Source organism: Patagioenas fasciata, chromosome 3, assembly GCF_037038585.1.
Source record: "Patagioenas fasciata isolate bPatFas1 chromosome 3, bPatFas1.hap1, whole genome shotgun sequence".
NCBI lineage: Eukaryota > Metazoa > Chordata > Aves > Columbiformes > Columbidae > Patagioenas > Patagioenas fasciata.
Window position 1 is genome coordinate 98,788,325 of NC_092522.1, and position 15,626 is coordinate 98,803,950.

The 15,626-nt window shown below is 36.2% G+C and overlaps 1 protein-coding gene across 7 annotated transcripts in view; it reads left to right on the forward strand.

Annotated features, from left to right (window-relative positions):
• Positions 1 to 15,626, forward strand: part of KHDRBS2 (KH RNA binding domain containing, signal transduction associated 2) — a 372,066-nt gene that overhangs the window by 332,695 nt on the left and 23,745 nt on the right. For 6 of the 7 annotated variants that reach the window (XR_010651118.2, XR_011738480.1, XR_011738481.1 and 3 more), the window contains exons 9-10: positions 8,517 to 8,690; positions 10,650 to 10,701. Coding sequence is in view for 1 of the 7 variants with exons in the window: in XM_065834300.2 (XP_065690372.1) it covers positions 8,517 to 8,614 (98 nt within the window). In the remaining 6 variants the exon portion in view is untranslated. Of the gene's footprint in view, positions 1 to 8,516; positions 9,617 to 10,649; positions 10,702 to 15,626 lie in introns of those variants that run through there. The other variant, XM_065834300.2, reaches the window with a different exon arrangement.

Sequence of the window (15,626 nt, forward strand, 5' to 3'; positions counted from 1 at the left end):
TTTGTTCAGCTCTCAGGTCCAAGTTTCTTCTTCCTTTTTAATAACAACTTTGATAATATAGGATTTTAGTCCTAATATTCACTACGCTCAATGTGCTGAGAGCTTCCTGTGCTGTTTTTCTAGCCTCATCCCATTTAAGTCTTCAAATGTAGGAAATCAAGTGGTCAGATAAGGTAGTGACTGATATGCAGATGTAGGAGACGTAAATCTGATTCTCCTCATTTGATTTCACATAGTTTGTGCTTGCAGGCAAGATCTTTACAAACAGTAAGTAATAATGCCTTACTGATGTGCACTGATAGTTCATTTATATCATCTGTGTGTATACATTTAGTATCTGATAGAAAATATCACTGGCAACATACCAAAGAAAACTTTTCTTTGGTTTCTAGGTCTTAGGGTATCTTAGCATTGATTAAGCATCTCGGAGGCAACAGGACACAGATTGTGCCAATGTGGTGGAGCTTTTCTGCTGTGCCTTGACAGCGGCTGGCAGGCAGGTTAGCACATGCTGGTTGCTTCTAAACTAGCATAGAACCTGGGATGCTCCTTTGAGTCAGATTTTCCAGTTATCTCCACATATCGCTCTTTTTTCTCACATCACTAGGTGTGCTCAAGGTACATGACTTTTAGGCTGAAACTAAACCAGAAGATGCACTCCCAACCGTTTGTGAGAATTCAGTTCAGAGGCTCAAAGCAGGACCAGTCTGAAATGGCAAAAATCTCTAGAAGCCATAAAATGTTAACGTCAGGTCCTCAGCATCAGCCGTTTCACTCTGCAGATCATTCCTGTTAGTATACACTGTGTGCTAATATTGATATAGCACCGGTCTCCTGATGCCTCCCCCACCTCCAGGGTAACCACCTTGCTACATGTGCTGTGGTTCTGTCACACAGGATGCAAGAGTGGGCCATGGGCCTGCATGACCACCTTTGTTTTGGGGTGGTAGAGGCATCTGGTCTCTCCCTGAGCATGAGGCAGGTGTACAGTCAGCCCTGGGAGCTCAAAAGTGCTCCTGAGTCTTCGTGTGCAGCTCTCTATTTTTCTTCCACCAGAAACATAAGTAATTGAAGATTTCTACTACATATGGACAGAAGATATACCAAATAAATTGTCCTCCTTTAATCTTCTACTTCAGTCATTCCTGTACTTACTAGGATATCAGAGATCCAGTTCCTACTCTGTGGGACAGAATGGACTGTGGAAAGCATTTCCTCGATTTTCTGCAAAATTTTATCAATTCTTTTACTGGAGGAATCACCTTAGCTGTCTCCCAAATAGTATTCATTCCCTCAGAAGAGATTTATGATTTTCATAAGAGCATGATTTTGAAAGTCTGCAGGAAAAGGAGCACATTTTGAATTCAGCTATGACAGCTACTGTGGGGATGATACTAAAGTTATTGCTGTTTTGTCAAATCAGTGTTTTAATTAGGCTATAATTCTTCAGAAAGTTCCATATTTAAACCTGTCACATTCTTTTAACAGACTGTATATCCTCAAACTTTTGTACTTCAGTTACTATGGTACAACACTGAAAAAAATATCTGCATGTAGCACACAGAAAGAGAGTACTTTTAATTTATAGCGACTTGTTGTGCTTCCTGTATTACTCCTGAATTACAAATCATTTTCTATGACAGAATAAGAATAAGTAAATCATGCAAAACTTTCCTATGTAGTATTTCAAATGGTAGTTTCACTGCCTTTCACCATGGGAACCATACAGTTGGAGAATCTAAGACCTAAGTCCTTTAGTACTGATAGGCATGTAGTGTTGACCATCTGTATAATACAAGACACAGTATATCACTGCACATTTCATACTGTATTACCATAAAGTAATAGAAAATTAATTTTTACTGAAAATAAGAGAAAAATAAAACTCCCTGCACATTGTCACATTCACACCCACCTCGCAGCAACACTGACAATACCCGCTCTAGTCCCTGTGTTGCAGTTTTCCAAACTAGTTACCTATGTACCCTGATGCTGTTCCTTTCCTCTCTGAGGCAGATGTTCATTGCAAAAGTAAGGATAGCAGATTTGAACCTGTATTTCAAAACCATTTTTTTGTCATCTGACAAGATTCCACATTTCAAATAAGAAGACAATGACAAGATTATACAATGCATAGATATCAAGTCAAAAGATCCTGTGTATGTTGTAGGCTTTGCCGGCAAGCAAAAAGAGAGCAGAAGAATGAAAAAAATAAGCAGTTTCTCTCCTTAACAACAAAAAAGACAAAACCCGTTCTTGAATATTTTTGTCTGAAGTAATATTGACTTGTCCAATTACGACAGAAGAAAAGTGCAACTGTCTTTCCTATGTGGATTTATGGGGCAAAATCCTGGCTTTGTCAATATTAGCTGAACTTTAGTCATTAGCTTGTTTAGGGCAAAGTTCCCAGTCACTGCTTAGTACTTTGTCTCCACCCATCTGTTCATGGAGAGAGACGTTTGGAGGCTTACTAGAAAGACAGCACAAATTGACTTATCCAAAGAAAGTCATTCTAATTTTCAGTGTTCTCATTTTAAAGTTAATTGTCTGGTTTCTACTGGGTCTTCTACTCAGCAGATCTATAGCAGTTTTCCCTTACTGCTCAGGCAATTAATTACATCTCAGAACACTCCAGGGAGGTAGGTATTCCTGTCTCATTCTACCAGTGAGGAAGCCATACCACAAAATATTAAACAATTATCCAAGGTCACTGAGCAAACAAGGAGTAGAGCTAGTAATCACAATTCCTGAATTCCACTTACGCTCCATCTCTAGTGCAATGTACTCTCTCCAAATGTATGCAGTATAATGACCTTGCAAAGAAGGTAAAGATTTTTTTCCTTATAGGAAAGAAAACTGTTTTATTCTGAATTACAAGCAATTTCTGTGTTTCTAATACCACTGAAAGCTAAATGGCAAATCAAATTTAGCCATTACCTTAATTGCTGTTGTATACTTCTTAAACATTTAAACAGAATAGCTTTTTTTTATCTCTTCCCAGCCACCTGTCCCAAAATAATTAACCAGACAGGAATAAAATTGTGCCCAAAAATTGTGGGCAATATTCAGATGTTAAATAATTTACGAGAAGGAAGAAGAAAAAGAAGAATCAGGTCTTTGTTATTAAAGGGAATAAGCAATGAATATAAATGTGAGAATTATTAAGAAATAAGATATTCATATGCAAATCACATACTGTTAATATGTATTTTTTATTCTAAAGCATCCATTAATATGATCTGCCTTTTAATTACTTGTAGTGCTGCCCTCTTTGCATTTGTGAGTGAGTTTCATTCAATGCTGGAAAATTCCGTGACAAGGTTCCAAAATGCTGGCTGAAGAGTAGAAGAAAAAAGTGCTCGGAATATGTGTTTTTCTTGAATTTTGTGCGAGAAGACACTTAAGCATGTGATGGTACCACTGCTCAGGGTAGAATTTTGCAGTAGATGGACCACTGTGAATTGTTCTGTGCTCTCAGTACTGCATGGGTAAAATAGTAAAACTCGAACAACTTCAAGTCTATTTTTCTCTGTTATAAATTATTCCATTTAATGACCCTGCATTCAAAGGAATTTCACAGGTTAAAATACTTTGACCTTTTCTCTCTCTGACCCTCCAGTGAGAAAAAATAAATAACATAAATTCTTTGTTTAAACAGAGCTACTGAGTCTACTAGCAACTGATCAAACAATAATCTTGAAATGTGGTCTCAGCTAATATATGAATAAAGTCTGTAATAGATACTGGAAGTATCTTAATTGTGTCTGAATTGTAAAAAACAAAATGCTAATACATCATTTCAGTCAATCATAAGCCAAGGGTGCTGATTGCCTCTGATAACAGCAATTTAAGTGACCGTTTTAACTGGAAGGATGGATTTTAAACTGACGTGCTGGTATGGTCACAACCTCCATAAATGCTATAGGAAACTGTAGACACAAGCTAGTGGTTTGCTCTTGTCCATGCTTATGTTTTCACATCATCTGCACAATCTGCTGTTTCCCATGCAGAATGTGCTGGAGTATCTTTGATTTTACCAGTGACTTGCACAAAAAAGGCACTGCATGCTGTTTTGCTAACTAATTGCTGTCTCAGCTTCTGGCTGATTGCCAGATACCTGTGTTGGACATTCAGATAGATCATTGGCTTTGTCATTTAGGAGATCATTCCCCTTGTGCCAAAGCTCTGCCAAAATTATGTCTGTTGAACACCCCTAAGACTGCTAATTGCAACATGTTTTGCTGATGCAAGGCTGAAATAGTTTTGTGTTATTCCCTTCCTAAATAGAAAATGCGAAACTACCACCCAAAATAAGTAGAAAGAAATTCTACGGAGAAACAGATTTTAGTTTTGTTATAGTTCTGCCACATATGAAATGCTCATATACACTACAGATGAAAATGCAGTCCATGTTTAATACAGCACATAGGCACCAGTTGGAGCAGAACCATCATCTAGGAGATGAGCAGTCAGGAATCAGGATTTACTCCGTTCTCGTCTGTCTTGCATGCAATAAAATACAATGAGCAGAAGCTCATATTGAAACACAAGCAGACTCAGCCTGGGAACCTGGCTGCCTGGGTGAAGGGTCTTTTGACCCCTTTGTTACCCAACAAGCTACCAAATCTCAGTGTGGTTACTGAGGTAGTCCGTGTGGCTTCAGTCCTTTAAGGCTGTTCTTGAAGATAGAGCTTTTCATTCTCAGGAGCCCACCTTGATGCTGCAAGAAAAAAGATTACCTTGGAGTTCTGGAATTGAGATATGAAAGAGCAACTTTGCACATCAAGGAACCTTTAATTACTAACATTCAGATGTATTGTTCTTCATTAAAATTTCCTGTAGAAAAAAAACACTTATAATCTGATTTTGTTTTCCCCATGTGACTGCATCTTGTAAGTTACTGACATCGTGTGATTCAGAGACTCTTTACAGTGCTGCTTCATTTCATCTTGCTTTCTTCACAATAAATGTATAATCCTTTACTGCTATATGAGTGGTAGAGGCCAGTAGTTTTACAATTGAAGACTCTAATCCCAAAACTTTCATCTTATGTTTTGGCTACAGATTCCCCTGTTAATACAGTAGAGTCTATCATGCAATATCAAAAAGAGCAGTTAGCTGTCAACCATCCTCTCATATTTTGATGGTGCTATTACCAAATAGATATAAATCCATTGTGATCTTGTTAAAGTTTGAAATCAAGCAAATTGGTCCACCATGATACTGTAAAAAGAGCATAAGAGACTTGTACCACGAACCAGGTTTCTGTTCTTGTTCTGTGTCAGAAGCTGGTACAGCCACAGTAGCTATTTACTTTAAGAACACTGTTAGTCAAGGAAAAACAGCCTCTTCCAATGGGTAATATAAAGTCATTTTTTACTATGTGAGTACTGTGAGAAAGACCACACATTTCACCTTTATATGAAGGTGCTTCAATCCAGAGGTGCGGGAGGGTACTTGAAGGGAACAAGAAATTTGTTTGTCCCCGTGTTATACATTTAGTGAGTATTTTTACTACTCTGGTTGTTTTCATTTATATAAATAAAGCTTCTCCTTTTTTGTCTAAATCGTACTTCTCCCCAAGGTCTCTCTGCAAATGCAGTGACACTAAAGCAAAGGGTAATTGAAGCTGCAGCACATTTACAGCAAAATGCCATTTTTAAAGGGTGTAGTGAAACGTACAGCAGAGGCAGAATGTTTATATTCACTGTATGGAAACTGATTCCCTGTAGGAATGAGAGACCTAAGGATTTAGAACTATATCGTATTGGCTGCCACTTCTTCAACCCTCTAGGCATTAGCTTTCCACAGTTAACTTTGGTTTTGTGTGACCATAAAAGCCCTGATATTCAACAAGAGAACATTCTGTGCAGCTCAGAGAGAATGAATGGAATGCACCAAAAAAAATCACAACAGGAACATTTCTTGTTTCATAGCAAGAGCAGCTGCTACCAAATCTTCTCTAGAGATGTCCACTCCTAATAAGAACTAGTCTGAGTCTTACTTCAGCTCTGCAGCTGACATTCCCTCTCCCCAAGCTTTTCCCTCACACCCCAAGGCAATGAGATAATGAAATGTACTTGCAGAGAATTTGTCTTGCAGAGTAGAAATAGCTTTCAGAATTTTAACGGCTTTTTATGTCTTATATTTTCGTTTTTCTGTTTTCACATAGCATTATCTTATATAATTCCTAATTATAAAAGGAATATTTGATACCTGTTTTAACCCTTCAGTATTTTAGTCTAGAGTCAGTTAATTATTTTCTTACTGGCCGCAACAGTCAGCAGTGATTAGTGAAAGCGAGAAACCAGCAATAAAACCAGGCCCATTAAAAACCAACAGGCTCATTAACTAAAATGTTTCAGTTTATTCAAACTTTTTTTTTCTGTTACCTCTGCTCGCCCCTGGAGTCCTTGGAATATAGGTAATTTTTTGCATTCATAGATCTGTAGCAAGATTAGATACCTCAGTTAGTCAGGTAAGAAAATGCCAGGTATTCTGGTTTTCCAAGGGGCTATTCTGCTGTTTTCCTACTAAATGAAAGTGTATATATAATTAATTTCATTTATTTTTCAGGAGGAATTTTTAAAATCTTAAAAGACTTTGAATGTTATAAATAAATAAAAAATAAGCAGTGGCAACTTTTAATCTTCAAAGGTGAATGTCAAGGAGGAATTAATTCTTAACAACAGCAATATTTTTATTTGTTTTTAAAATGAAGTTTGTACAATAAGGGGGCCAATAGATATATAATACTTCATTTACTCTAGGAGAATAGCCTGTACATTACTAATGGTTGACTGTCTTAAGCCAAAACTGGAAAGAAGTCTGTGTCATAAAACTTTGAACACTTTGACAGCTCTGATGTGATGGGAGGGGCAAATTCACCCCTTGGTTTTGGGAAACAGTTGATTTCCTTGTGGGCATATCTGAGATGAGGAAGTTAGTGGGCCAGTAACACCTGTACCCAGAGAAGCAGCCAAAAGTCATCAGAAGATAAGAAGGAAATAAGCATCTCTCCAACCTACGTTTGAGACCATTCACAATTCAACATGACACCAACACATGATAATATTGTGTGTGCCTACACTGCTGGTTGGGCCATGGACCTGGATCTGGTCTGTGATCTAATGGATCGACTGACCATTCACACTCAAAATTAACTTTAATAAACAATCTGACCTCGACCAATCCCTACATAGTATAAAGCATGCTCTGCACTGTGATAATTTGGGGGGAAAAAATTGGTGCTTCGTCATTGACAATATCTGCAGTCACCACTGTCTCCTTTGGTGACTGCCAGAGTAAAGCGTTTGCTGGAGTTTATATTATTCCACAAGCTCTCAGGTTTTGGTTACTGCTTCTCAACTGAAACACGGTGTCTGACCCTGAGCACTGTTTCAAGTCAATGTGGTTTACTGTGCGTTTAGAAATAGACTATTTACACTAACTCGGTCACTGACTGTGTCTTAACTGAAAAAGCGTTTTGTGAATACACCTCAAGTGTAACCAAAGCTATGAGTGTAGAGGTTTTTAAGTTTTCTGGTGAACATGTATATGTCAGATGTGTTCCATGATTCTTGTAACAGGAGTAACATTGCACTGTGCTGAGATACAAGACAGATGACGTGTTGCAGTTTCTGCATTTCCATCTTAATCACTGTGTCCATGATCAGCTGAAGTCAGTGGGAGACAAAGCCATAAATCATTTGACAATCCACTAGGTGATTTAGGAGAGAGTTCAGTGCTGGACCACAACTTTAGGTTGCTCCTTTGGAAGGCTTAACTTCCAGAAACACCTTGTTTGTGGGGAGAAAAAAAAAAAAAGAGGGGGGAAAAAGAAGCTTTGCAGAGTCTTTGTAAAAACTGAAGTAGCCTACAGTGTTTAACTTTTTCTTCCCAGGCATATTTCATTCACACAAATTTGAAAAAGAATTCTAAAGACAGTGCATACTAAAAACTAGTTGGCAGAACTATTTGCTTAATGTAGTACCTTCATTTCTACACATTATTCTTCTTCCGTTATTTCTTTGTTTAGGTCTCAAATGGCAGGAAAAAAATCAATTATATTTCTATTATCTTTCCATGATTGAATTCCTCATCTGATTAACATACCAACTGCATTAAATGTTATTCACATTGGTGCTTTAGCTTAAATGCTGGAAACTCAAAACATCGAATAAATTCTGATCTGACAGACTACCGTAATGATTTTTCCAGAGCTGACTGTACTGCCACAACACTAGGTATTCTTTCTCTCCTGAAAGTGAAGGAGTAAGTTGTTGGGTTTTTTTTCATCCTGATATAGACAGGTTGCCTGTGGAGAGAAGTAGGGGTTAGTTTTGCTTAAGTTTTTGTGGGAGGATAAAGAAATGGATCGTGACACCATCCTCTTTTTATTTTTGTAAAGCTTTCAGCCAAAACCCCAGAGAATTTTGACAGCCATTAGCAGTGGCATCACTTTGCTCTTTCAAGTTTAGATATTTACAAAACATGTTTTTCTCTTCTGTTTTTAGCACAAGAAGAATGGGCCACAACCCGTTCCAGCCTAAAGGCACCACCTCCAAGGTCAGCCAGAGGGGGTTACAGGGAACACCCCTATGGTAGATATTGAAGGTCCTCCTCATCTGTGACCTCATCTCAAAGACAATTAATAGCCTGTGGTCTCCACATAAACAGCAACAAGACAAGTAATAGTCCATTTCTTTTCTATCCTAGGGATCACTGCTCATTATTATCCTATGTACTACTTGTATTTCCTATAACAATGGAGTGACATTGGCATTAGTATTATTTTATAACACGGACTTAAAAAAGAAAACAGACAAAATCCTTTGGCAAGCATTGTCTATAAACCATTCAAAGATGATGTTCTGTTGGTTGTATTCATTGCTGTGTGTAACTTAAAAAGCATGACACTGTTACAGATCTTGAGTCTCTCTACATACTAGCTAAGGCTGAGTTTTTGTTTAGGGTTGCTGAAAGACTGTAATATGATTCTTTTTTCCTTTTTTTTTTTTTTAACCAGACGATAATCAAGCTGTAGATAAGATGTTTTAACCTGTCTTTTTTAATATATGTTAGTTTAGATTAAGATGTTCGATATTAAGTTTGTAAATTTAATTTTAAATGGTGTTTTAATGGGGTTGAAAACAAGCAGCTACTGTATGTATGTAGCTAACTGAATTTGTTCAGTGTTTTAACCTGTATTTGTTAAAAAAAAAATCACATAAAGTTCCATGTGTAAGCTTCTCTAAATAGGAAACCATAATTTTGTCAAATATGTTTGCCATAATTTGTCAATAAAGCTGAAACCTTTTGTAACAAACTAAATTTGGAATTACTTGTTTTCTAGCTTTAAATGCCTGCTTTATTTCTTTTTCAAGAGATGCCTAAAATGTTTTTTATATAAAAATTACAAAAATGAACCCAAGCCTGTTTTAAGATTTTTTGTGTAAGACTTTAAAAGTTGTATTAATAACTTCTGGTTGTTAAATAATTTAAAAGTTAACAAACTAAACTGTTTCATGAATCGTGGTTAGTATCCACTAATGTATAACATGTTAATGGAAAAAAATGCTTTAGAACAATAAATGGATTTTAAACTATCCTCTAAGCTTGATCTTGCTAAACACAAACTCTGATTGACTTGTTTGTATTAGCATGTCTCTCGTGAGAATGTAATGGAGTTTAAAGAGGTAAGATTACCACTTACCACTGTTAGACTGTCTAAATGCTAGTTCTTCAACCTTTGAGTTTCCCCGCACATTAAATATCCCATTCAACATGTAAGCATTGCATAGATTCACCTATTTGTTTTCACTCAGAAGAGTGCGTTGGCTGCATTTTTCGTAGTATATAACAATTTGTCTTGATAAACAAATCATCAGTGTCACTGCCCAGTTGTTGGTATTCAACCTCAAAAACTTTATTTGTAATTTTCAGTGCTAAATATCACCGCCCTTGAAGGCAGTTTAGAGGGCTGATATTTCTTTTGAGACTATCAGACTTGATGGCTGATGATTATTAAGGAAATATGTCGCAGGACTCAAAGGATGACTAAACGTTAAACAGGTAACACTAATAGTAACTCTGTAATTTTGAATATGCAACAGTAATGTTAAATATTCTCAGTTATTAAGTTACTGATAGTTAAAAAAGTAAACCTACCAAAAGATAACAAATAGGTATATAGGCTATTAAAACAGCTAATTAACATTAACTAGTGACAACAAAATTATGCTACAATATATAACCCTCAAGGTAATAAACAGAACTAAAATTAACAATAATAGTAATGCAACTCTTGCTAACAACAAATATATAACCTAAATTTTGATCAAAACAAAACAAAACAAAACCACAGAAGACTTGATAGGAGGGATGCCAAAACTGCTAATCCTTTAGATACAGTACAGTGTTTTTGTTTACAGTGGCTTTTTGTCAATGTGATTGGTTTACTTTTTTGATGAGAATAAAGTACAGGCCTATTGCTGTTCAGTTTGTGAACAAAATCTCTTGCAGCTGGAGTTGCATGCTAACTCTTTTTTAATAGTTCATTAAGCGTATGTTTTGTCATTTGAAGTGTTAAATGAATTGAGTAGGCTACATGATGGTTACATTGAGTTTATTCTGTCTCCCTATTTCAGGGACTCTCAGGCACTGGACAGCAAAGCAGCAGATCTGCTGAGGAGTGGTCAGGTAAGCTCTGCCGCATCTCAGGGGGTTTTCCTGTTTCTTATTTTATCTGTACTTTTGTGGTTTTTTTGGTTAACACACAGAAAAATATTCAGCTAGAGTTTTAAAATAAATAATTATTTGCAGCAATGTTTCTCTGCATAGCAGGATAACAATCAAAACATTTGCTTTTATATGGTATGATACCCTTCATTTAAATAAGAGAACTCTTCTCATCCAGCCTTTTAGTGGTAAATATGAAGATGGTATACTTTATAACTGCTCCTGCTAAAAACAAGAGGTGGTGTTTAATAAAAGCATGTCTGCATTTTGGAAGAAAACTAGCCACATGATATAGAAAAATACAATACTGGCTTACTTTTGCTTTTTATGTTTTAGAGTGGCAGAGACATTAATGATATTACCATTCAAGGGCATGGATCAAGGAATAACTTTCTATATTTCTCTGTCAAATACATTTAAACATAAGGGTGTATCTTGGGCAACCTTCTTATATAGACTTCAGGTTATACAGGAGATTTTTTTATTGAAGTCAAATATCATTACTGGAAACAAACAAACAAACAAAAAAAAAGATTCAGCTCAGATACGACTTTATCCACTCGCTCAGAAGTGTCAACCTGATCACAATAAAAAAAGCACAAAATCTTTTCCTCTGTCCTGGTTGTTAAACTGAATAACAGTTAATAAACCAAAATGATGATGTTGTGCAACAAATACACAGTCCCAGACACATTTATTATGTTGGCATCTTTTCCCATGATTCTGATCGGGCTGATTTAACATTTTCCAGCTATTGGTGTATCCAACAGTTACTTACAAACCACAAATTGTGTGGTATAACAAGATATAAAGTGCTTCATTTTCCTTTCCAAAGGGTTGCCTCAAGATCTTGATAAATTGGTTTGATTTATGTGCTACCACTACCCTACAGGCCAAAGGGATCTAACATGGCATTAAGATTAGTCTGCATATTAGTCACATCAATGTGAGTGTACCACTATAGTAAAAAGCTTTCATCTCTCCACCTTGCAAATACGTATACAAATGTGCTTCAGTCAGTAAATGGTATATCTATACAAAAACACACACCACTGATATAAATAGAGTTCCATACTGGTATAACTGTGATTATAGATTATTATACATTATAGATTTTACTATGTAAGTATTTCAGGAAATGTTCGTATGTCTGACTAAAGTGATGAATCACACAAAACTGTGAGCAGATCATACCTGATATAAGTCAGATCCAGGACAAAGTACATAAAATTAATTTCTCACTTGTGCATCAGATTTTTATGTGAGGGTAACTAGTGTGAACGCCTTGGGGATGGACTCCAATAAATACACCTTTATAGCAGAGCAGTGTCCTTTAATATTATTGTCTTAAAGTCTGCTCTACAGCCGTTGAATGTGTAGATTAAAAAAATGAAGAATATGTCAGGAAAGTGATGCATTGTGAAATATTCTTACGAAAGAATTATTCAGAAAAAGTAGGTTAATAAATCAGTGCAAGCAAGTGTTTACACAAACATTTGTTCTACTGATTTTCAGGAAATTAGTATGAAAAATTACCCATGACTGCATGTGCTGTTCTGTGCTAACTAGAAAGTATATTTCACATCAGTTTCTGAAGAAGTCTTACAATTAATCAGCTATATCCTAATAAAAAAATCCACCTTCTTAGTTTGTGAAATAGGGACACAAAAGTCTGGCTATTCTAATTAGCAGTCATCTTAGGTCTTCCATGAAAAGCTGGGATGTATTCCACACATCCACCAGTCACGTCAGCTGTAATTCTGAGGTCCTGAAAACTTACAGGCATCATCAGAACACACAGAATTTCACTTCTGCTACAGGTAATTCCAATTTGGATGAATTCACATACCACGTGGTTTTGTTTGCAACAAGAAGAAAAGCTAGTATAAAATATCAAAACAATGAGTAAGAAACACTGAAAAAGAGAACCCAAGCTGAAAAAGCAAAATTTCTATTAAAAGATTTCTAAGATCTTTTTTTGTTCAGGTTAACCTCATCTATACAACAGTTTGATCTTTAAAAGAAAGTAGTGTATTATAATTTTCAGTACCTAAAAGAGCAAAATATATTATTTTAGAGAATTGCACTAAAATATTCTGAATTGTACCTCTGCAGCATCAAGCTAAATATTCTTTTCATTGTTTTCTTTTTAAAATGGAGCTGTCTACTTTTGAGAAATTCTTTGCTTTCGTGAGATAGTGGCTAATATATGCACTCCTGCTTGAAAACCCTCATTACCCTAAGTAGGTAGGCTATTGCATTATAAATGCAAACAGTGCACATTCCAAAAAAGTATTTGTTGTGAATAGAATCAATGAGGCAGTTTTGAAAGTGGAGATTTCTGGAAGTAGGTTATGCAACATTTGATAGTTTGCATTGTTGAAGTGGGGGTTGGATAGGGGCATGGATGGCGCAAGTGATGGAATCTGTAGCTACGTATGTCATCCTGGCTCTGTTTCACTTGCTGGAAATTCAGTCTGTGAGGAGGGAGCAATTTTCAAGCCCATTTAGAGGCAGAGTAGGAAGGAAGTGCCATTGGGCCAGGAGCACCAGGATCATTGTCACCTACTGGAGCAGGACCCATGGAGCTGCACCACCAGGGACAAGCTCATGGAAAAGGAACAGAATGAGGAAAAATTGCACTGCTGGATTGTTTTGTCTAGCAGAGTTGTTGTATGTATTCAAGAGTAATTCTAACTGAAAAAAATAGCCTTAGAGTAATAACCTTTATCAGCAAAAGGAGTAGCACCATGTGACTGTGTCTTTCCTATACAGCTTATCTTACGCTGTTTGAACAAGGTGGTCTTAAATCTTCATATGAATAAATGAAGAACCTTAGGAAGTACGGTATACCTGACCTCACCTCAAAGGCTATTAACAATGTTTTTCTAGCTCAATGAGCGCCTCAGCCTCCATTCATAATAACAGAGCTGCAGCCATAAAGCTAGGAGATACTCCATACTGCACATATCCCATTCAGTCCATAACCCAGCAATAATTACATTCCATTATACTTGAACATGTGCTGACTTTTAAACTCAGTAACATTGATGTTAGTGGAAGTGAGCAAGTGCATGCAAGCGAGGTCTCTGTGTCTGTGGTGGCTCTGAAGGAAGGGATGTGAAGACCTGTCCCTAAGCATGGCAGTCTGGAGAGGTCTGTGTCTCCTATTGCTGCCAGACCACAGCCAGGACTGAGGCACTGAGCTGAGGATCTAGAATTTAGTAAAGCAACCAAGTTACCGTTAGAATCAGGGTAGTGAACATGTATGACTCCGTCAGTTAAAAGGCTTAACATTTTATGATAATATGGATTTATGGTAGTCCTTATGAAGTATCACCCAGGATTATTACCTGGACGTTAAAATCACGAACAAGCAAGCAATGTATTGTGTTCAAATAAAAACCACTTTCTTCTAGATTAGTGATGTGTTTCCTTCATGTTTAACAGTAGGAATGTTGTTTTGTGTACTGTCTTTTTAGGAAGTCCAACATTTTGCAAGAGTCAAATAATGTAGTTACAAAATTTTAAATGGTGTTGAAAGAGAGTCATAGACTAAGCTAAACATCAGAGAGAATAGGTTTTTGTTAACATCTGAAAGAGGGTTATGATCCATTAAGGAAGGGAAGTCCTAGAAAGTTTTCCATATTGTGTTAGATTGACTTGCAGAAGCAAGTTAAGTCAAGATAGTTTAAAGATTAAATGGAGTATCAGTGTTCTCCATACAACCTACTTAGAGATACTTCACACTCTGTGGATTTTACTGGTACATTTCCTTTCTTTTATGGAAAAGTACTACCTAAAATGAAAAGATAAATGGAAAACTCTACCTGAATTTCCTAAGCAGCTACCAAATTAGACAGAAAAAATGTTTTCTGTATAGTGAAACAAATACCAAATATAAACAAAATTATAATCTCCCTACAGAATCTATTTATTAACAACTTTCTAGCAAAGATATTAAAGGAATTCATTGTGGTGTGTTTTGGGAGGTTTGTTTTTTGTTTGGTTTTGGTTTTGTTTTTTCATGAGTATTACTTGAATTCTTTTATAATGCTGTAGAACTTCAGTAAATGGCTCAAGATTCCAAGATGAAGTAGTTTGGGAAAAATATTCAAACAGTCAGAATCATAGGTTATAAATACATTTTATGTGACAAAGAACCCACTTATCCCTATATCAGAATGTATGTATTTTGAGGGTTCAGGAGGTCAGAGTTCCTTTGTAGATGCATTTTAATCAAGGTAGGAATAAGTATATAATAATTTTACTAAGAGATCACAAAGTTTTTACCAAAAAAAAAAAAAAAATCTTAGTTTCCAAAGATTGAAAAGGCTGCCTGTAATTAAAGACATGTCAAAAGAATTAAGATCATATTTGTTACTATTTCTAGTCATCTTCTGTTGTCAACAGATTAACCGAAGTACAAAATAGTCCTAATTAATAAGTAAAATCACAGGAAACGCTGAAAGATATATGAATACTAAACAGAAAAACAAGTCTAATGTCTTCTGAAATTTTTAGTCCTGAAAAATATGCACTCTGCGACCTCCATCAGTTATTAGAACCCAAGAGTTACCAAAAAAAATGTCATGTTATCTATTTCACTATATTGGTCTATGGAGACAGAAAAGGCACAAAGGTAACCTTCTCAGGCCAACTGGCTTCAGAGATGATCACCATCTTCCACTCTGTTGTTAGCTAATTACATTTTTCTAGTTATTTTGTTTGGTTATTGGGACCAGACTGACACCTTTGAAATCATTAAGCATTTCTTTTTTCTCCAGTTGGTTTTGTTTCTGGTCCTGTAGGTTAGATGCTAACATCCATTTGGAGACATTAAAGAAAACTACTCCCGCTGAAAGATTTGCTGGTCTACCTAGTTA